Source organism: Lagopus muta, chromosome 20 (assembly GCF_023343835.1).
Source record: "Lagopus muta isolate bLagMut1 chromosome 20, bLagMut1 primary, whole genome shotgun sequence".
Taxonomy (NCBI): domain Eukaryota; kingdom Metazoa; phylum Chordata; class Aves; order Galliformes; family Phasianidae; genus Lagopus; species Lagopus muta.
Genome location: NC_064452.1, coordinates 7274689 through 7295446, shown reverse-complemented (window position 1 = coordinate 7295446; position 20758 = coordinate 7274689). Strand labels below are relative to the sequence as shown.

General features: G+C 49.6%; 1 protein-coding gene across 1 annotated transcript in view; it reads left to right on the top strand.

Annotated features, from left to right (window-relative positions):
• Positions 1 to 16246, top strand: part of CASTOR2 (cytosolic arginine sensor for mTORC1 subunit 2) — a 90957-nt gene extending 74711 nt beyond the window's left edge. Inside the window, exons 3-9 of the mRNA XM_048967099.1 lie at positions 8808 to 9001; positions 9378 to 9510; positions 10392 to 10515; positions 10921 to 11031; positions 12219 to 12301; positions 13173 to 13267; positions 16106 to 16246. Coding sequence (XP_048823056.1) covers positions 8808 to 9001; positions 9378 to 9510; positions 10392 to 10515; positions 10921 to 11031; positions 12219 to 12301; positions 13173 to 13267; positions 16106 to 16171 — 806 coding nt within the window. The 3' untranslated portion in view covers positions 16172 to 16246. The remainder of the gene's footprint in view (positions 1 to 8807; positions 9002 to 9377; positions 9511 to 10391; positions 10516 to 10920; positions 11032 to 12218; positions 12302 to 13172; positions 13268 to 16105) is intronic.
• The last annotated feature ends 4512 nt before the right edge of the window (positions 16247 to 20758 follow it).

Sequence of the window (20758 nt, the reverse complement as noted above, 5' to 3'; positions counted from 1 at the left end):
GGGATAAGATACTGTCTGCAGTGTGTAGCTTAGTGCCTTATTGGTATAAACAGGGAGACAGAGCCATGCAAAGCAGGTTGTGCTGTGTGTTAGCAGAGGCCACTCTGTTTCCCCGTGTCTGCATGAGTGAAATGCCAGGAGTGGAAAGGTGAAACATGAAAGGTGTGGAAGAAAGAGCCGGTGGGGCCGAGCGGTTCCAGCAATTACTGACTTTGTCTCCTGTCCCTCACTGGCAAATGGAAATCGACCCCTGTGGTGACCTGTGAATCTTTAAGCATTTGAATGAGTTCTACAAATTAGGCTTTTAGGATTAGTCATCGTAGATTTGCAGCATCATTGGTGCGTTGCCAAGGACCCCAGTTTTGTCACCATGACTACTGCTACGAGTTGCAAGAAAGAAAGTTTGTTAAACAAAAAATTCCTATGCCAGAACACCAATAAGGTCCCTGCATGGCTGGGGGCACCTGGTTGATGGTTCCTGCAGTGCAGCCTTGAGCTTGGGGTCTGGAGAGGGGAAGATGCCATTTTCTGCCCAAGGAAAAACCATTCTATGGATTCCTTGTGCCTGTTAAATGAAGGCTGTGGTTTTAGAAGCCATGGGAATGTGTGCTGAGCCCACAAAGTGCTCTCATCCTGTGGGGACTGTCCCCTCCTAGGAAAGGCTGTACCAACCCGTGGGATGCAGAGCTGCGGGGAGTATGGAGCATCTGTGTTAATGATGTCCCCTGGTGCTGTGCTGTGAGACCAGTGGGCACAAACAGTCACGTTTGGGGGATTTTTTTCTAAAGCTGAGCATTGAAAAACAGGATGCTGTGGTCTGTCCCCAGTGGAGAAAGTATTACCCAACTATTCCCTGCTTTCACCTCTGGATTCATGCCTTGTGCAGGGGAACATGTCTGGCCTGTGTCCACCTTCTCTTCTAGACATCAGACGTGGGAATAGGGCACTTAGAAATAGGGCTGCCAGACGCTCTGAAGTGCTCTTGTATCATTTGAAAAGCCAGCCCTGTAGATTTACTTCTTTCTTTTTCCCGTTGGATGTCTTCTTGTAGGACTTTGAACATGTGCGCACAACTTTGCTTAGAAATTCATGAGGAGAACAACTGCATTTGGTAGCTTCAGCCTGGCCTGGTTTTCTCCCTGCTGTTAATGTTCATTGCCTCTCTCTTGACACTTCTCCTCTTCTTCACTGAGCAACACAAGGAGCTCAGGACCAAAGTTTCTCCTGGCCCAACTTGCTGTCTTCATTGGCAGACGTCCTGGTCTCTGTTATTCATAGAATCATCAAATCATTAAGGTTGGAAAAGACCTCTAGGATCATGTAGTCCCACTCCAACCCACCCCTACCATACCTCTAACCACATCCCTCAGTGCCACATCCCCGTGGCTCTTGAACACCTCCAAGGACGCTGATCCCACCTCCCTGGGCAGCTGTGCCCCTGCAGCACTGTTCTTTCTGAGAAGAAATTGTTCCTGTTATCCAACCAGAACTGGATATTGAATCCTTGAACACAACAACGCTGGAAACCATCTTGATGTTCACCAGCACTTGGTGGTAGTGTCTGTGTTACAGAACATCTTTTGTAGACCCTGGATGGAGAAGGAAACCCAGAGGATGGTTTTTAGCTCTAGTGAGCTCTGCAGAGACTTTGTCCTGCCTCTGGAAGCACTGGTAGGCATATTTATGTGCATGCACACAAACTCTCTATGTGTTTACGTGCTAGCAGGCCACCACAGCCCCACTGCTTCCTCAGCTCGGAGGTTTCCCACTTAAACCATTCTGGTTTCCCTCAGATGTTTTGGGTTTTACCTCTAATTTCCCACAAATGGGCAGTCAGGGAGTTCTCCTGCTGCTCTCCTGAAGGTTTCCTTCCCCTGAACTAAACTGCTTTTGCAGAGGATTTTCACTTATGTAGTAAAGTGCTCGTTAGAGGTCTGTGTGGGTGACTAAATGCTATTTGCTTTCCAGTGTCAGTCCCGTTCCATATTTGTAGTTGTCTTGAATGTTCTTGAGAAACAGAGGAAAATGAAGTTTTAGCTTCAGACCCAACTCAGCATAAGTGAATTCTGCGCCTGATTCTTCCAAAGCTGGCTGCACTGATCTCATGGTTAAGGGAGTGGAAATAAAGAAGTAAAATCCTGAGCTATCCTAATCCTATTTGGGTGAACTGCCTGCCTCCGAAGCACGCAGCCCTGGAAAGCATCTCTCTGTTAATTATTCCTTGTGCTGCTGTTTTGGTGGCACTTAGTGCTGGATTACCCCAAAGCCTGGCTGTCTCAGGAACACTGTAAGAAAGTGAGATTTGCACACGTGCAACGACGAGCCTCTGTGCTTTGCTGCTTTCAGCCAAAGTGGCCAAAGTCAAGTGCTGCACGTGAGTGGAAAACAGCAAAGCATCTCAGGAAAACCATGCATGCTGCTGTTTACTTTTCCTTGCTGTGTGTTGGGGCAGGTTGGCTGTGCTTCTGCCCCGTGTTGCAGGGACAGACAAAGCAAAGCTGCATGCCGGTGCTCAGTGGTGCTGTGCCCTATCTGGAGGGCTCCTTACCAGGGCTGGCTTTGTTTATTGGCATTATTCCCTCGGTGCCTTATCAGATTAGCATGACTTCGAAGTGTTAAGAGCATCAGTGCCTGAGTTTTGCACTCCGCTTGCCTATGGTCTGGAGAGATGGAAACGCCTTTGTGATAATAGAAACACATTTAGACAGAGGTGGTTTTCCATTCTTCCTGGATTAATAATAGAAGCATGGGGACCTGTTAGCAAGGAGCAGGGCTTCTCAAGTAGCTGCTTTAATCCTTAGTACCCGTCTTTGGTACCTGTCATTTTGTGGGCTCGCATTGAGGAGTGCTGGAGGAACTCTGCATCCCACAGCAAGGGCCATGTCCCTGTGGATCCCTGCGGGCTGGGAGCTGTTCTGAGAGCACTTCATTGCTTCTGGGTGAGTTCAGAGGTAGGATTTGTTTAAAGAAGGACCACAGGCAAGATTACACTGGAGCATTCTTCCCTCTCCCTCTGACAGCAATAGCAGAGCACACTTTGTGCACCTGGGTCAGTGCGAATAAAGCAGAGAGGTTGTCCTGTTCCTAACAGCAGCAGGAGAAATTAGACTGGCATCTCTGAAACATCTCAAACAAAGAAGAGTTTTGGTGTTGGTTAAACAGGAGCAGTGTTGGCAGCCCCCCTGTTGCCTTGCAGAAGCATCAGCTGGCTGACCTTGCTCAGCTGGAGCCCAGCACTGAGTTCTGCATCAAGAAAGCTCTCCTCTCACCCCCTCCCAAAACCCCCACCCTCGGCTTACTGAATAATTTCAAGGTGCTAATTGGCCTGCACTGCAGCTGATCCATTGATCTGGAATGCAAACAGTCTCAAAGTAATTTTCTGTCTGAGCCAGTCTGGAGCTTACAGGAGTGCTGGTGTTTGTTTCCTTGTTTTTAATTTCCAGCAAAGCAAAGCTTTTGTGTTGCTCTCTACAAGATGCCTGCGCCTCTATTGGCAGTGCCACGGGGGTGTCAGGGGAAAATGGCTCTCACAGTGTCCACTTCTTGGGTAGCTGAATTATGGGGGAGATATGGGGGCATGGAAAGGTGAAATCTTCCTCCAGCAGTGATGTGCTCTGTGCTGTGCCTGCAGGATCTGATGGTTTGATCCAGGCAGGGTTTGGGGTGTGAGGTGATGTCACGCACGCAGCTCCCAGTGCTCTGGATGCAGGAGGCTGTGCAGAAATAAACTCATCTGCAGCTGTTTCTCTCCCCAGCTTGCAGGCACAGGCTTGGTTTATCTGTAGGGTTTGCTGTTGTACCTTTCCAATAAAACTGGTGGTGGCTTTGCTGGGAAGGGAGCAGGGCAGGGGCTGCAGCTATGGGCCAGGGGGCAGAGGGGAGCATGGGATCAGACAGGGGGGAGCTGCATCTTGTACCCTCCAGTGCCTTCCCAGCAGAACAAACCTTGTGTCCCATTCTGCAGGTGGTCTCATCTCCAGGTGCTGTGTGTATGTAAGGATTGTCACAGACCCATGGAACAGCTCAGGTAGGAAGGAATGTCAGTGGTTGGTGGAGACTCCAGGCAGCATTCCTGGCTCTGCCTGCAGCACTGCAAAGTGCAGAGCTCAGCTCTCCATCACATCAGTGTGGAGATGTTAATTCTCTGCTGGAGCGTGGGGAAGCTGAGACTGGGAGGAATATTTGCAGGTTTGAGAGCAGATAGATCTTGCTTCACGTGGCTGAAGATCCCTCTGGCAAGGGGGGTTTGCATTGCAAAACACATTCTTTCCCCTCTGGGCAATCCTGGCCTTTCATTAGTGTGAGGTGATCCAGCTGCACTCCAGATGCAGACTGAAGGAGCATTCAGCGTGGTTGTAGGCTGGAGCCTAATGGGGGGGGGGGAAGAAAACTGATTGGGTTGCTGCAGCTGTTACTGTTTTTTGTGCTTCAGAGTGAAAGGAGAGGCCTGGAGAACCCTCACCTCCTTGTGCCATGGCACTGTGATCACAGCTGGCTTTGGGAAACTGAATGGGAGGAAAATACCTGGAGACAAACACGGGGAGCTCCTGCCTGGATGAGCAGCTGGCCAAGCTGCATCTCCTATGCAGTTGCTCCTGTTGTTCCTGCGTGGTTATGGTGTTATTTAGCTCTTCCCAGGAATGAGCTTTCCAAGTTCTTTCCTAGGAAGAAATGTTGTTTTCTGTACCCACTTCCTAGATAGGAAACTGAGGCACAGAAATGCCGAGGTTAAATGCATCAGATGTCAAGCTGTCATTTCCTTGCCACAGTGTTGGAGTTTGTGAACCTAACAATGTTCTCCTGACGGGTTTGTGAGAGGTATAATACCTAAACAGGAAAACGAGTTGGCAGGTTTCACAGCTTCCCTATTGAGGGGGCACAGGATATAAACCTCCGTTTTGCGCCTCTGTTTTGCGCGTTCAGGGTGTTCTCCAGAATAAAAGCTTCCCAAAAAGCTTTCCGAGCAGGGACCTACAATTCAAACCCATACAGCATCTCGGATGTCAGGAAAGCAGACTGGTGGTGCTGGAAGCCCATCCTGGCTCTCTTTGACCCTGCTGGTTCTCTCATTGCACGCCTTTCTCGGCAGCGCCCCCAGCCCTCCTTGCTGACCACGCTGATGCAGAAGTCAGGGAGATGCCTGGGCTTTGGATCAGCCTTTGCCACCCGACTTAATCCCCCACTTTGTGATAAGATGGGATTTGAAAACACGCACAGCGATGAGCACCTTCTGCAGGGCAGTGGGGAGGAAACCCTTTAATAAAGGTAAAAATCAAATTAAAAAGATATGGCCATAAACTCTGCTGCCACGCAGGGAGACGGGCGACAGCTCCCCCCATTTGTCATGAATTTTGCAGCTGGCAGCACTTTTATTTTTAATGCCTGACCGTTGGAGCTCTACAATTGCAGGAGCTTTTTCCTCTATCTTTTTAATATAAGCAAGACTCCAGCTGTCATTTTTTGCAGAGGGAGGCTATAAAAGGTGAAGTATAAGGGATCTAAAGCCAAAAGGCTGCTAAAAAGAAAATAAAAAAAGGCGGTTATTTTTAATTGCGTTATCTTTAAACATTCAGAGTTAGCCGTGGCTGCAAACGTTAGCCCTGTGATGATGAACTGATGAGCAATTGGTTCATTCAGAGCACCAGAACAAATCAATGAGCAGCACATCACCCGCAGCGCTCTGCTGGAACGCAAAAACTTCTGTGCTCAGTGAAGGTAAGTGCTTAGGAGATGATCCAGCATATCACACCAGAGAAACCAGCCAGCTTAGCATCTTCGTTTCCCTCCAAGCACAATAAATCCTTCCCATATCCGCCGTTTCATTTGAGAGCTAATGGATGTCCTCAAGTGCGTAAATGATCGCCGTCCAGTCGGAATGAACTCTGCAGGGAATGGTGGGATGGCTCTCCAGTATGGAACCGTTTCCCAGCCACTGGTTTGGCCCCTTAATTTTAGCCCCTTTTTTTTTTTTTTTTGGAGATCTGAACGCATCTGTGTCATCCCAAAGGGATTCTTGAGTGCCTCGTGGGGCCTGGATGTGGTGTATGTCCTGGTTGCTGGTGGCAGCAGCTCAGCCCTGCTTGGGGCTTGGCCAGAATTTGTTGTCCTGGTGGAAATGCCGTTGGTTATTTGAGCTCAGGAGTCGCTTGTGGCTGATCTGATGCTCACCAGCACACATCCTGGAGTGATGGTTCTATGATACTGCAGTTCAACCGCAGCAGCTAATTGGGATGAAGAGTTCTGGGGCAGCCCTCTTGCTTTTCACTCCGAGGTGAGGCACTGGAACAGGCTGCCCAAGGAGGCTGTGGATGCCCCATCCCTGCAGGCATTCAAGGCCAGGCTGGATGTGGCTCTGGGCAGCCTGGGCTGCTGGTTGGTGACCCTGCACACAGCAGAGGGTTGAAACCAGATGATCATTGCGGTCCTTTTTCAACCCTGGCCATTCTATGATTCTATGATACGATTCTTTTCAGTCACTCCAGGTGTGAAAAACAAATCTAACTCGTGCACTAAGCCCTATTCTTGGGCTGTGCTGCCCCTTGGACAAATCTTTGCTTTACTCTATATCTGTTACCTTCCTCTGCCTTAACGAGACCACATTAACATTACATCTGGTGTTTTCAGCTCTCCTTGCTGCTTTTACAAGCTTCCTGCACACAGCACCTTCCCACGTGGCTTATTTGATGCTATTTAGATGAATTTGTAGAGCTTCTAGACTGGGTTTGTTCCATCAGAATTCGGGCTGTACTTTTCCATCTGGCTGCCTGCTGGAAACGGCGTCCAGAAGTGATGTTTTCAGTCACATTTGCAAGGTTAATTGAATTATGAGGAGCAGATTATTTGAGCAAATGGAGTGGCCTTGTCACACTTGGTAGGGCCTGTTAGACCTGCAGTAACGCAACCAGAAATGCCCAGGAGCTGCAGATGCCCCCGAGGAAGAGGTCAGTGAGGTTTGCCAGCATGGATTGCCTCCATCCACTGCAAAATGCCACATCTGCCATCACATCCCTGCCCTGAAATAGCTGATGGGATGCGCTGAACTGCAGCCAGGTCACCCGTGTAAGGCAGCAATGCCATCCGCTCCGCTCGCAGGGAGGGAGATGAGCTGTGACATCCTCTGCAGCATCACCACAGCCCAGGGTGTGCTGGGAAGGCACTGCTGTGGCTCTGGGAACAGTTCTGGGGGGAGGAGCAGTATGTTTTGACCTTTCTGTGATTTAGGTTCCTGTCTGCCTTAATGGCTTTGGGATGCAGGAGGTGGAGGTGTAAATACCAATGACGTGCTGCCAGGGAGCAAACAGGCGTCCGATGGAGAAACGCATCCTTTTTTTCCCCTTCTTATTTATCTCTCAGGCAAGGAGCAGAGGTGGCAATAAAGGGAGAAAGACGTCAGCCGCCTGGTAGATCAGCAGCTGCTCTGAGCTCCTGCACGCCGGTTGGCGGAGTGAGCTGGATTTCTGGGGTGCTTGGCTGATGCAAAGGGCAAACCGATCACCAAATGGCATTTGGCTGCAGTGATTTCCCACGAGCAACTCGCAGCGCTCTCTCCGAGGTGGCATGCTGGTGATTAATGCACAAACTCACCCCTCTCCCTGGTGCATAGTTTTCGTTCCGTGCGAGCTCTGATTATTCAGTTTAAAAAAAAAAAGAAGTAACATTGGCCTATGAAGCTGAACATCAAAATGCAAAAGCAGAACCCTCAGCGTCCCCACTGTTTGCAGTGTGTTTGCTCAGGGTTATTTTCATGCCACACACAATTGAGGTTATTGAGGAGAGCAAAAGGAACAGTGTTTGTTATTCAGTTCATTTTGGGTTTTCAGTGCCGTCGTCGTCTCGTAGCAGCAGTGCCTGGGGACTGGGGGGTGAGGGAATGAATTTATTACACGGAGTGTGGAGCTGGACAGAAACGGCTCCCAGAGGCCTCCCTGAAGGAGAAGGAAAGGATACAGGGTGGGGGAAGCTGTGGGGTAGGGAATGTGGGTACGGAGACGTGGAGCAGCTGGTGCAAGAGCAGCAATCCTTGGGTTTGTGTTTCCATACTGCCGGGCTGTGTCGAAGCTCAAAGCCAAGTGTAGGTTTCTGCTGGGAGCTCCGCTGTGTCTGTGCTGGCTGAGTTTGCAGCTGAGGTCAAGTTCCTGAAGCCAAGGAGGTTTAACAGGGATTATGTATTTGTGAGGCTGGATCTGGCTCTGAGCTCTTTCCTTCTGTAATTTGCCAAACCAAAATCCAAAGTCCAGACAATCTTAGAGAAGGTTATGCCATCGTTCCAGAGTCCGTGCCTGGTTTTACAGGCTGTTAATACACAAAGGTTATTTTAAAATGGTGAAAGATCTGTGTGAGGTGGTTTAAGTACAGATTTTGAACTACTTACTACCATTGGACTAGAAACAGATGTGATGGCACTGGCGTTATTCTTAAAAAGGTTTCATTTATCTCAGTGTGTGATCACCTTTTAGTCTTGTTTGAGTCGGAAGGGACCTCAAAGTTCTTCTGGTCCAAACTCCCCTGCAATGAATAGGGATTCTGCTGTGGGCTCTTCTGCTCTGGGGCTGCAGGCAGCAGGAATCTGCTGTGCATCTCCAGGTCTCCGGCTGGTGCCCAGCCTCCTGTCATTTTCCACATCAGATGGGTTTAGAGAAGGAAAGCAAAACCAGATGAGAAAAGCCAAGCTGTGCAGCATTGCGGGATGCCGGGCAGGCTGCCTGGCCTCCTCTCTTGCCTTGCACTGACCACATGTGGACCAGGTGGTGGAGCTGGCTCTCTGTTCCTCTCTGACAAACCTCTGTGCTCCCCTTCTGTCTCTGCAGAGCTCCCTTCCTCGGAGCACCTGAGCGTGGCCGATGCCACATGGCTTGCCCTCAACGTGGTGTCCGGCGGAGGAGGCTTCTCTGGCTCCCAGCCCATCGGCGTGACCAAAATTGCCAAGTCAGTCATAGCACCACTAGCTGACCAAAACATCTCAGTGTTCATGCTCTCCACCTATCAGACAGACTTCATCTTGGTAAGAGACATCGGGGGATCGGCCAGGGTCACCTGCCAGCAGATGGCACTTAATGACGCTTCAGTGACACTTGGGAGATCCAGTTGCTTGAGGAGCAGCAGGATCACCAAGGTTTGCTTTCCCCAGAGCTCTGTGCCATTAGGAGGTTATGTGGCAGATACACATATTTATACCCTACTTATGATAGATAACCTTACTGATGTTTGCAGTAATAGCAGTGAAAGTGCTTCTCTAGACATACACCTTGTGCACCTGCTGCTTCACATGGGAATAATGTGTCCACTTCCCTGTGCCTGTAACCTCCACTGCAGCATTTTCATCCATCTGGTGCATCATCATTCTGGCCATCACCAGCTGACCCTGTCATCCCCCCCAGGTACGTGAGCGAGACCTGCCCTTCGTCATGCACACGCTGGCTGCAGAGTTCACCATCCTCAGAGTAGTGAACGGGGAGACGGTGGCCGCCGACGACCTTGGGATAACAAATGGATTTGTCAAACCAAAATTGGGTAAGGAGCAGCCTGGATTCAAGCCCTTGGGGTGCTGGTCTTCGTGCTGCGTGCGGGGAAGAGGAGTTTGTTTAACACGTGCCCAAATCTGTCCCTGTTCATCAGGGACTGCAGTAGGTGCTAAACTTTCTGAGCAACGCTGATGAGCTCTGTGGAATTTGAGCCTTTTAATGCTGGTTTAATACCTCTAGAGCACACATGCCTTTTTGTAGGACAGAAGGTTAAAACGCAACTCATTTCAGCTGCAAAAAGAAAACATTGTCTGTGGCCCATACTTCCATATTTTAACATTGCAGAAGAAAATGGCTTCTACAGAGGCTTGGTTAAGCACCGCAGCAATTGATGCACAGAGAGTGGTGTTGTTCACCTTTCACACTTCAGTACCAGTCAGGATCAAGGCCACGGTGAGCCTGCAGCCATACAAAACCTTAGGATGTTTCCAGTCTGCAGGAACAAGCATCAAGCAAAGGGCACAGTCAGGAAAAGCAACTACTTAAATACATCTGTTCCTCCACACCCAGGTGCAGCTGTGTGCCCACACCAAACAAAGCAGGGATCCTTTGTGAAGTGCCACTCATCCTCATCACTCAGTAGCTGTAGATCTCCTCCTTAAGAAAATGAGCCTTATAGAAAAAGCTGGGCTGTCGATAAAATAAGCTTTGAGAAAGGAAGGATAAGAAGGCATACTGCCAGCAGCCAGAAAAATGCCCCTAAATGGTGGGAGCCTGAACTTATTTCAGCCTGATAGCCCGCAGGGTTTCAGTAAGGAGAAACTTCCTGCTTCTACCTTGCCAGCACTGTTGCTTTTCTCTGTGGCTGCTGTGTGGCTGTCACATCTGGTGGGACGTGGCTTCACAGCTGTGTGTCTGTGTCTCCTGCAGTTCAGAGGCCTGTCATTCACCCCCTTTCCAGTCCGAGTAATATGTTCTGCGTCACCAGCCTGGACCCAGATACCCTTCCCACTGTTGCTACACTCCTAATGGATGTCATGTTTTACTCCAATGGGTAAGTCATGGCAGGGATTCAGGCTCTGGGGGGGCATAAATTCACACTGCCACACCAGGGGGGACCTGCTGCAGCTTCACACTGCTGTGGCGCCTTGTAATTAGGGATGGAGAGGATGCAGGATCAAGAGGGTTGTCCCAGGAGGTGGGAGCCAAGAGACCTCTGCTGGCTTTGCAAAGCTGAGCCTTTTTAGACTTAATCTGAATGCTAGCAGTGTGATCTGTGTGCTGCAAATCCATACGTGACCCAGAGATGCACGGCCAGCGTGCTGCTGTAATGGGATGTGATAGTGCTCAGTGACACTGCCCTAAACCAGTGTCTGAGCACCTCTGGTGTCAGTGGTTGCATCTTCTTTAAATGCCCTCTTCTGGACACAGTTAATGCTGTTCTCTCCTGTTTCCTCAGAGTAAAGGACTCGGTGGTGGGCAATGAAGACTCGGGACACATTCGCTTTTTCTCCTTTTCTCTCATCGAGGGTTACATCTCCTTGGTCATGGATGTCCAGACACAGCAGAGGTGAGCTTTGGTCTTAAGGTCACCCAAACTCTGGAAAACAACCTAGGGTGTTCTCAGAGGAGCAGGAAGCAGCTTAAGCTCCCACATGTTAATTCTGGGGAGCTTCACTGGGTGCCTGTTACGGGACTGTACACCTCATTACCTTACTGTCCATATCCAGTGTGTTGGTCCAGGCCCAGAATGAAATAACAGCATCATGTGGGATCTGAGAGCTGTCTCACTGTTAGAACATGGGAGCAAAGTGATTTTGACATTTTCACTCCTTTTTTTCACAACTTTTAAGAGCAAAAACCCCCAAAAATCTGATTGAAGTTTTACTGCCCAAAAAACAAAAGCAGAGTGGGGACTTCAGTGACATTGTCCTCCCACTTTGCCTTCACACATAGCTGGGCTCAGTGCAGGCTCCTTGTGATGATAATACAGTCATCCCTGTGCAGCCAGAGCTCAGCTCAGGGCTCGTTAATCAGACAAGGCAAAAAGTCAGTGAGGGAGCAGACATCAGGTCTGTGTGTGCGCTTCTGCAGCTCCACGTCACAGCAGTCTCTGAGGTCCAGATACCAGGCAGCACAGACAGCACGATGCTCGAAGATACCAGGCATAGATGTGCTTTTGACACGCAGTGCAGTGTTTGGTTTGATTCTTGCCTGCCCTAAGGACTTGTTCTGCAAACTATTAATTGCTCTCTTGGAAATGTCTTAAACCTTAAATGGAGTAAAACTCTGTCTGCCTTCAAGAGAGGCCTGAGGCTTGGAGCAGCAGCCAGTGCTTGGGGGTCTGGGCAGCCACTCACTGCTGTTGGCCTCAGCAAGTCACTTGGCCACTGACCTTCCTTCTCTGCTACAAACTGGGGATCTACAGGGAACCCAGGGTCCTCCTAGGGATGATATGGGAAAAGCACTGATGGTGCTTGGGTACAGGGACAACGGGTACCACTGCGTATCAAAGAAAGTCATAGGGGAGCATAGAATCAGTAAGGCTGGAAAGACCTTACTAAGTCCAACCATCACCGCATCCCACCATGCCCACTGACCTGCACTGCTGCATTTCTTGAACCTCCATGGCTCTTGAACACCTGCCACTGTTGCTGGTTCCAAGCAAGGATACAGGAACAGCAGCATCCCTGCGGGCAGCGTCCGACACACCGCTGTGTTTTAATTGCTGTGTTTGGCATTCTCTTTCTTCTGCAGATTTCCCAATAATTTGTTGTTTACAAGTGCATCTGGTGAACTCTGGAAGATGGTGCGGATTGGTGGGCAGCCCCTTGGCTTCGGTAGGTGAACATTTGGGCCCTCAGTTGGTGCAGGGGGAATCGGTTGCCTCAGGGCCTTCAAAAGGGGATGGAAAAATCCATTTGTGTCTGAGACATTCTAAGTACCAGCAGCTCAACATGACTTTGCAGGCTGAGGTTTCCCAATAGGTGACTCCTACTATTAAGTCAGGCTTCTAAATATACTTTTGAAAGTGCTGCATGCTTGACAGCTCCGCCTAAATTACATCCGTCTGCAGGACTTCAAAGGCAGATGCAACTGGGTTTGTATTTAAAGAGCAAAAATGGACAAAGAGGTGGCACAGGATGCACTGCAGATTGCTGGAAGCAGTGGTGTGACAGCACTGCCTTCGGACACCTCTGGGGCTTTGGTATATTGAGTGTAGATCTATGGAAGTCCAAATGGGAGAACAGCTTTATGTTCAATGCTGCAAATGTTTTCTGTGCTCAAAAGAGCATCAACCTAAGAGCACAGAGCAAATACTCACTTCTGCAGAAGTATCCCTCTTACTTTTATGGCCCCTGCCATTTTGAGGAGTTTAATCTGAATTCTGCAGCCAAGAACAAAACACAGGGGCTCCTTCCATGCTTTCTAAAGCAGTTAAAAATACAGACTTCAAGAACATTTTGGAAAAGTTCTAAATATTTTTCATTTTTGGCCAGGTGAACAAAAGTTGTAAGAACACAATTTACCTTCTTTAAATGCATCTCAGAGGCAAAATATGTAGAAGTGACATGGCACGTTTCATTGATGGGGCATCAGGACACCCGCCAGTCCCCTAAATTTGCAACATTTAGATGTGTTAGCTTAGAACCCAGTTGGATTCCAGTCGGGGGAATGGGCAGGGACTCATTTTTTCCATCTCCCCAATAGATGAATGTGGAATTGTCGCTCAGATTTCTGAGCCTTTGGCCGCGGCCGACATCCCAGCCTACTACATCAGTACTTTTAAGTTTGATCACGCGTTGGTGAGTATCCAGACTTCTTCCTTGGGGTAGGGGAGGGCTTCCTGGGGGGCAAACAGTGATGAGAACACCGGTAGCCACCCACTAACAAAGCTCAGCTGGTTTGTGCTCTTCCTTGTGTTGCCTTCCAAGTGCCCTTCGCCACATTACTTCTCCTTTCATCACTGCACACTCACTGTCCAATCCTACTTGTGACCTTCAGAAGCTCCAAAGAGTCCAAGGGGTTTTTTGCACTGGGTTTTTTCACCTCGCTTCTTGGGTTTTTCACAGCTGGTGCAAACCATTTGCAGCCCACAGGTCATGTGTGTAAAGAGTAAGAGTAAATATTATTCTAGATAGCAAAGGTCAGAGTGGTGTATGTGTTTGTCTTATTTTCTTGAATATTAACTGTGCTGATAAGATAAGCTAATAAAACACCATTTTAAAATCAATACTGTTAGCTTTGCCTCGCATTCCTACCTGCTGCCTGGCCCCGGAGCATGCTGTGTGCACAGGGCACGGGGTGCAGAGTGCTGCTAATTGTCAGGCAGTATCTGGAGAGCTTAAAATAGATGCTTCACTTAAAACTCGGGCCGTGCAATTGTGATGACTCTGCAGCAGCTCCGCCTTTTACAAGTGGCTGCATCCGACCCCACAGCCTGCAGCAGCTGGCAGGCTCTTGTTTGGGCCACGTGTTGATTTCTGTGCATCTTCCTTTTCAAGTCACTGTTTTGTCATTTTCCTTGCTACTTTTTGTTTTCTTTTTGTGTGCTTTTGCACACCTGGATGGCGCCGTTCTGGCACCAAGGCGTGCTGACTGCTGGTGCATTGCAAGCCCTCCTTTGCTTTGTTGGCCAAGACCCTCACCTGGGCTCTTCACTTCCCAAATACCTTTACTTCCAGCAGGTAGTCCAGCAGAAAGGTCCAACTTTCCCCAGGTCTAAGAGCATCTTGAACCTCTTCTCTTCATCCTCTCTTTGTTTAAGGTCGTTCAGTGTTTGCAGTTAACAATTCAGAGTTCTTTGTAAAAACTCATTCCCCTTGCCCCCTGCTTTTTATTCCTGTGCATCTTACGGTGTTTTTTGCTGCTTGGTTTTTCCTGGCTGTTAACACTCAGCTCTCCCTACTGTTAGCTGCAGGAGTGCTCTGGAAGTTGTTCCCTCTGGGAGGCATTGCCAAGATGGGAACCTTCAGCTCTCCATGGATGGATGAGGTGGGGCTGGGCTGGAGGCAGCTTCCAGCTCCCTGCAGGTTAAGTCTGGAGAGAGACAGTGAGCTTTTCCAGGTGCTCTGCTCCTTTTGCCTCATATTTGGAGGCTCCTTGCTCATCTTCCCCAGCATTTTGCACCTACCAAGGCTGGAGCTGTGGTTGGGAAGCAGTTTGGAGCTTTGCTTTGGCTCTCCCTGTGGATGTGTGATCTGCCCTCTGGCTGCCAAGTAAGCATGTTGCACCAGTTGCCCTCTTCAGGGATCTGGAAGGTCTTGCACAACTGGGATGTGTCCCACAGATGAAAACTGTGCACATCTGTCCTGGAGAAAACGAAGCCCAACCCTTCATTGTGTGATTAGTAGTGCCTGGGCATTGAGGGAGCCAGGCAGCATTCAACATGCAGGGAAAAACAATGAAAGAGGCGGTGGAGCTTCATAGTCCTATTTCATGTGATGGATGTTTGCTGGAGTTTTCTTCCAAACCCAGAAGAATTGTCTCTGTGGTGCTTTTAAGGTTATTTTCTTCCTTTCCCAGCAGACCTTTGTTCACACATCATCAGAGTTAGCAGCTCCTGTTCCATCTTCCTGCTGGAAAATTGGATGTTTTTCTTGTTATTTCTCACGAGTTGCTGTTTTTCTTTTTTCTTTTTTTTTTCTCTCAGTTTTGTTAAAAGCTCTCAGAAAATCACAGCACAGCCATATTTCCACTGAGCTCAGAGGGTCTCCAATGAATCCAGGTATTGTGCTCCTGGCCAAGGAGTCAAATACCTTGCAGAGGAAGCAGTCCCTTCATCTTCCCTACCAGTTTTGTTGGCTTCCCATAGCTGCTCACAGATCATTTATTTTCCCTCTGTCCCCTTCTCACTTTCCAAGAGCTGTTGGCTGCCCGTCCCCTGAGTGCCATCACTGAATGGAGGCAGTGGTCAGTGCCTCTTGCTGCTGATGGGCCTCTATGTGTCATTATTTTCCTTTCTGCCAATGCCACTCATTCCAGGATCTTCTATGCCTTCTGTTACAAGACACCCACTGGTAATTGTCCAGGTGGACTTCTGTGGTGAAGTTCCATCACAGGGCTGGAATAGAAGGCTCAGGTGCTGTGCTTCACCACCAGTGCTGACCCTCAGCTCCCCATCTCCTGGTGTGCTCCCCACCCACAGCCATGGGTCCAAAATCTGGTGAGTGCCCCCCAGAAGGGCAGGAATCTGGCATTTGGATGCATAACTCAAGTCTGCAAAATAAAGGAGCTACAAAGACCCTGGGAGCTTTCCCTGAATGTCTCCTTTCATAGAATCATTAAACTCGCAAAGACCACTGAGATCATGAAGTCCAGCCACCCATCACTACCTGTCACTCAGTGCCATGCTTTCCTCCTGTATTTCCTCCTGTATTGGGAAGTGCAAGAGCAGAGGTGCACAGGGCTTTGCCAGCAGCAGGAAGGAGAGGAGGGAGAGGTAGAAAGAAAGTCCCATCACTGTGTTTGCATTAGCTCTTCTGAAAAGGAGGGTCCCATAGCTGGAGCCCTGTCTCGCTGAGTTCTGGTGTCCAAAGCATTCCTGGCTCCTTGAGGCTGCTCTGCTCATCTCCTCCTTCTGCCTTTTATTCATCCAACCAAGGTTTGTTAGAACCTGACCTTTCTTGTCTGTTTCTTTGCAGGTACCTGAAGAAAATATAAACGGTGTGGTCAATGCACTCCAAGTCAGTCAAGCTGAAAAGCATTAGAAATCTTCTGAGCTGGTTCCAGATGCTTTTTATTATTATTATAATTATTATTATTATTCTTTTTTTTTTTTTTTTCTCACAGTATTTCTTGAAAAATCTGATTCCAGAGAGTGACATGAAAAGAGACTGTGGAAAGTTGAGCAGAAACAGCTCCAAATAGCCTTTGTTTTAATTATTATTATTATTATTATTATTGTTATTTTATTAAATTTCTTTATGAATGAGGGGCAGGAGGAGGGGAGGTCAGGTTGTTTCCTGAGGCTTGGCTCGGGGTGAGATGGAGCTGCCTGGGAACCCCTGTTGTTCCCCAGCACGGGGCATGGATGGACAGAAGGACACGGATGGATGGATGGATGGATGTGGGCACTGCGCCCTGAGCCTGGTAGCACGAGCAGAGTGGGTGGGCTGCTGGCTGCCAGAGAGCCCTGAGAGCCCTAAAAAATGAAATGTGGAATTAAACAGAAAAGACGTGGCACGGTGCTGGCTTGTCTGCTCCCATCAGGCTGTGTCTGAGGACTGTCCGTTCTGTGCATGTTGGGTCAGGATGGGGTTGGGGTTCTGTTTCCCCTCTTTGGTACTGGAAAAGGGGAAGCTATCCTGTTGTCTGAACTGTCCCATTGGTCTTTATCCCTGCACTCAGCCTGGCTGCCTGCAGAAAGTCTATGGGGGGCATTGCACTGGCCCTGCAGATGACACCATCTTCTGTCTGCTTTGAGTCTGGTTTAGGTCTGTTTTCCCTCTCCCCCTGTGTCCCTGCTCCAGGGACACCTACCAGGGCCAGCAGAAGAGAGATTCCTCCCTTCCCATCCCAATTTCAGACATTTGTGAGGTGCAGAGTGTTGTACAGTGTCCTGATTGCTGCTCCTCTCCTATCCCACATCCTGGGCCACCTCAGACCTCAGGTTGTCCCCACCAGGAGCAGGAGGTCCCTGTTGGGTCCTTCCTGTGGCTTTATCAGCTCCTTCCTCCCCAGGTTTGGGACTTAACTCGTGGGGGTTTCCCATTGGCTTCAGATCTATAAAAGCTGAACTGTGCTGAAAACTCCCCCAAAAAACCATACAGCACAGCCCACTGCCTGGAGCTGATGTCACCCAGGACAGGGAGAAGGAGAAGCCACCTGCATGAAGTCTGTCCTCACAGTCAGGAGCCCAGACATTTCTTGTGTTCCTATTCTTCCCATGGTGGACATGGAGAAATGGCACATGGCACAGCTTCAGTGAGCACTTCTCAGCCTTGCTGAATGAAGAACCTGGTGTGGGGGTCATGAGGCTGCAACCTGCAGCTGCGAGGCAGGGAACTGCAGCAATCTGCAGGGGTTACACAGGCAGGAGGTGATGCTGCAGGTGTGGCGTGTGCTGGTGTTGCTTCCTAAGGAGCAGCAAGAGGAGAAGTACTTGAAACAAGCAACAATTCTACTGAGCCTTAAGAAAAAGTGAAAAAATAGGGGTTTATTTTATTTTTACTTTGATTTTGCACTCAGGATGATTTAGAGGTTGTTTTGGTTGTTCCAGATGTTCCACTTCTTTCCTGGAGGGAAGTGGCCTTAAATCCCCAAAATTGTGGCTGCAAAGCATCACACAGGGCTGTCCCACCCTGCAGACACGAGCCCCAAAAATGCCACAAGGAGCACAACCCCACAAGGGCTCTTTGCGCCCCCCATCACCCTCAGCTTCACCTCCTCGAAGCCTTCCATTTCTCCACAACTGGGGCTATTTTCCCCCTCCTTGCCTTTTTCTTTCTCTTTCTTTTTTGGTCTTTTTCTGCCTGGTTGGATTTCAGCTGCAAATTCCTTTCTCCTGTGCTTGTGCACAAACATAGAAATGCCCGTGGTGATTAGTGTTGGTGTGCCTGTACACAGCACATACAGCAAGAGACTCTCAGATGCTGTGTGAGTACATGGGCACGTACAGATCTGGTAAATGCTGTATGCACACATCTACTCACTGTAGATTTTTAATTCTGGTGTATCAGCAATAGGAGGACGTGGTCCTGCTCCCTCTGCAGCTGGGTGCCTCGAGCACAGTGATGAGAGAAAAGCTTCTCCTTTTCCTCTCGTCCTTTTCGTTGCTGTGCTGACATCGTGGTGGCGCCACTTGGAATCAAGCATCCAAAATCCCTCCATGAAAGATGAGTGACATTGTGCACAAGGCATTGGGGTCCTGTGTTGGTGCAGTGCCAAAAAAAGAGAGCCAGTGGTCCCACCTGGCTGCTGAGTGATTGCTGCTTTCTTGCTTTGGGTTCAGCCCCCAGCAGTGAGGTGTTGCAGCCACCGGTGACGGATGTCATTTGGTGATGAGTCCCTTCTTTCTGTCACTGCTGCTCCTGTGTGCATCTCCAGCAGCAGCTGAAGGCATCTCACTTACTGTCCCCATCCTGGCTGCAGATGTCAGGCTGGATTAAACTTTTATTACCTGCTAGAGAGCAAAACCCGGTAATCCTTTTGCCAAACAGTATTTACACTGTGTGGTGTGTGCTGGGGCATGTTTACATTGGCTGAGGTGTGCAGCTCTGCCTGAAGCTGCCTCCTCCCATGAGTCCTTCCATCCATCCTGGGCTGTGTGCATCGCATGGGCAGCAGTCGGGGCACTGTGTTGTGGGACTGAGCCCATCTCAGCCCTTTTCCCCATCCTCTGCTCCTCCATCACAGCCCCCATGAAGCACAATGTGGTGTAACGCCAGCTGTCAGCAGCACAGGAGAAGGGCCACATCCTGCAGCACAGCAGAGCATGCTCTTAGGGCTGCTGAGCAGATCCTGTAGCAGCAGCTGCCCCTGCAGAAGCAACACACAGCCCCTGATCCTGGCAGGAGATTCTGACAGGGGAATGAATGAAGTATTGTGAGCCAAGTGTATGACAGTTCTAGGTGTGAATGTGCAGAGAAACATACCTCTTGGGAACTGAATAGCCAACAAGTCCCTCTCTCCATCTCCAGCCAGCACCAGCCCCTTCTGCTGGTTAGGAAAATGATGGGACGCGGGGCTGGGGCTGAACGCCGCCATGCGGAGCACACGGCCCCACTGCCCACACTCATTTCTGTGCAGGAGGTGCACGTGGGTTTGGTGTGGCCTGGGGAAACATGATGTGGTTGGGTCCCAAGGCTCATTGTGCACTGTAGGCACTGCAGCGTGCTGCTGGTACCAGAGCTGATGGTGCCACAAGCACAGCTCTGTTCTGCCTCCTTCACTTTGGGGCATGGTTGGATTTTTCCTCTGTGGGTGGAAGTGGCAGAGGCACTGTCCCCTGCATGGCACGTTTGGCAGATGCTGTTGGCAGCATGGGGTTCCCCCACTCCTCTCCCATCCCTGTGCTGAGGCACTGAATCAGCTTTCTGCAATAGCAGCAATCAGCCTTTTTCCCAAAGAACTCCCACCAGCTCTTTTGTAACTTGAAAGAACGCTGTTTTCTGGGCACCATGGCTTTGTGGGGATGCTGGGGGGCATGAGGCGTCCTGTGGTGACATGCAGCAGGACCCCTGTGTGCTTCAAGAGCCCATCTCCCTCTTCCCCACTAACACAGCTGGCCTGTTGGCCCTGGGTTTGTCACTAAAAGGAGGGGTGTGACAGCCCTGCTACCTGCCTGCTCACTGGGCACCACAAGGGTCAGCGTGGGGGGACTTTGTATGGAGAGCCCCACCACCCCCCTCACTTGAGGCTGTAGTGATTTCAGGGCTGTAATGCCCTGCTTGGCAGCAGCTGGGAAGGGTGCAGCCCTGCCCTAATGCCACATTGGGGTCCCCCCCTGGCTGGAGCAGGGCCTGGCTGATCTCTCTACCCTTAGGAAGCCTGCGTTTCCCCAAGGATGCTCACACTGTTGCACCCCATAAATTTCCAGTGAGCTGTCGAGAGAGCAGAGGCTGCCCCACTGCTGCTGCAGGGGGTACACAGCCCTCTGGCTCCTCACAAACCTTTCCCAAGAGCCTTTCCTTGGGGGATGCAAATGATGCATTGTATTTTTCCCTTTAATTCCCAGCCTAATGCAAACCATTGTGGAGCTCACCCAGACCAGCACTGGGCTGTGCAGCTGAGAGTGGCCGCTTTGCATTCCCAGCGTGCTGCTTTCCTTCACCGGTCTGCTGCTGCAAAGCTGAGGTTTATGTACTGTATGGGGGAAAAAGAAAATCAAACACAGAACACACACAGGAAGATAAAAAAAAAAAGAAGAAAAAAAAAAGAAAAAAAGATCCTAATGTTCCAAAACAAATGACAGTATATTTTGTACTTTGTAAAAGTGTTAATTAAAATGAAAAAGAAGGAAAAGAAAAACGGTGAAACACTGTCTGCTTTCGTACTGATCAAACCAATGGCAATGAAGCAGAGCTTGGCATAAGATGTAGTGTGCCACGTTCCCAGCCACAGGGGTTCACCCAGGTGTTCCCTGCCCCACACTGCCCCACATCAGTGGTTTTTGTCCTTCATCCAAAGGCACAAACGCTGCAGGAGGTGCTGGGGGGGGGATGGGGCTCCAATTCTTATGAAAAGACGAGAACTGGAGGCATGAGTAATGTTATCCCAGCAGTCTCCTGAAAGCTCTGATTATTTTCCTCTGAGTCATTTGTTTTTGAAGGCTCCTGGAGAGAAAAGAGCTTGCA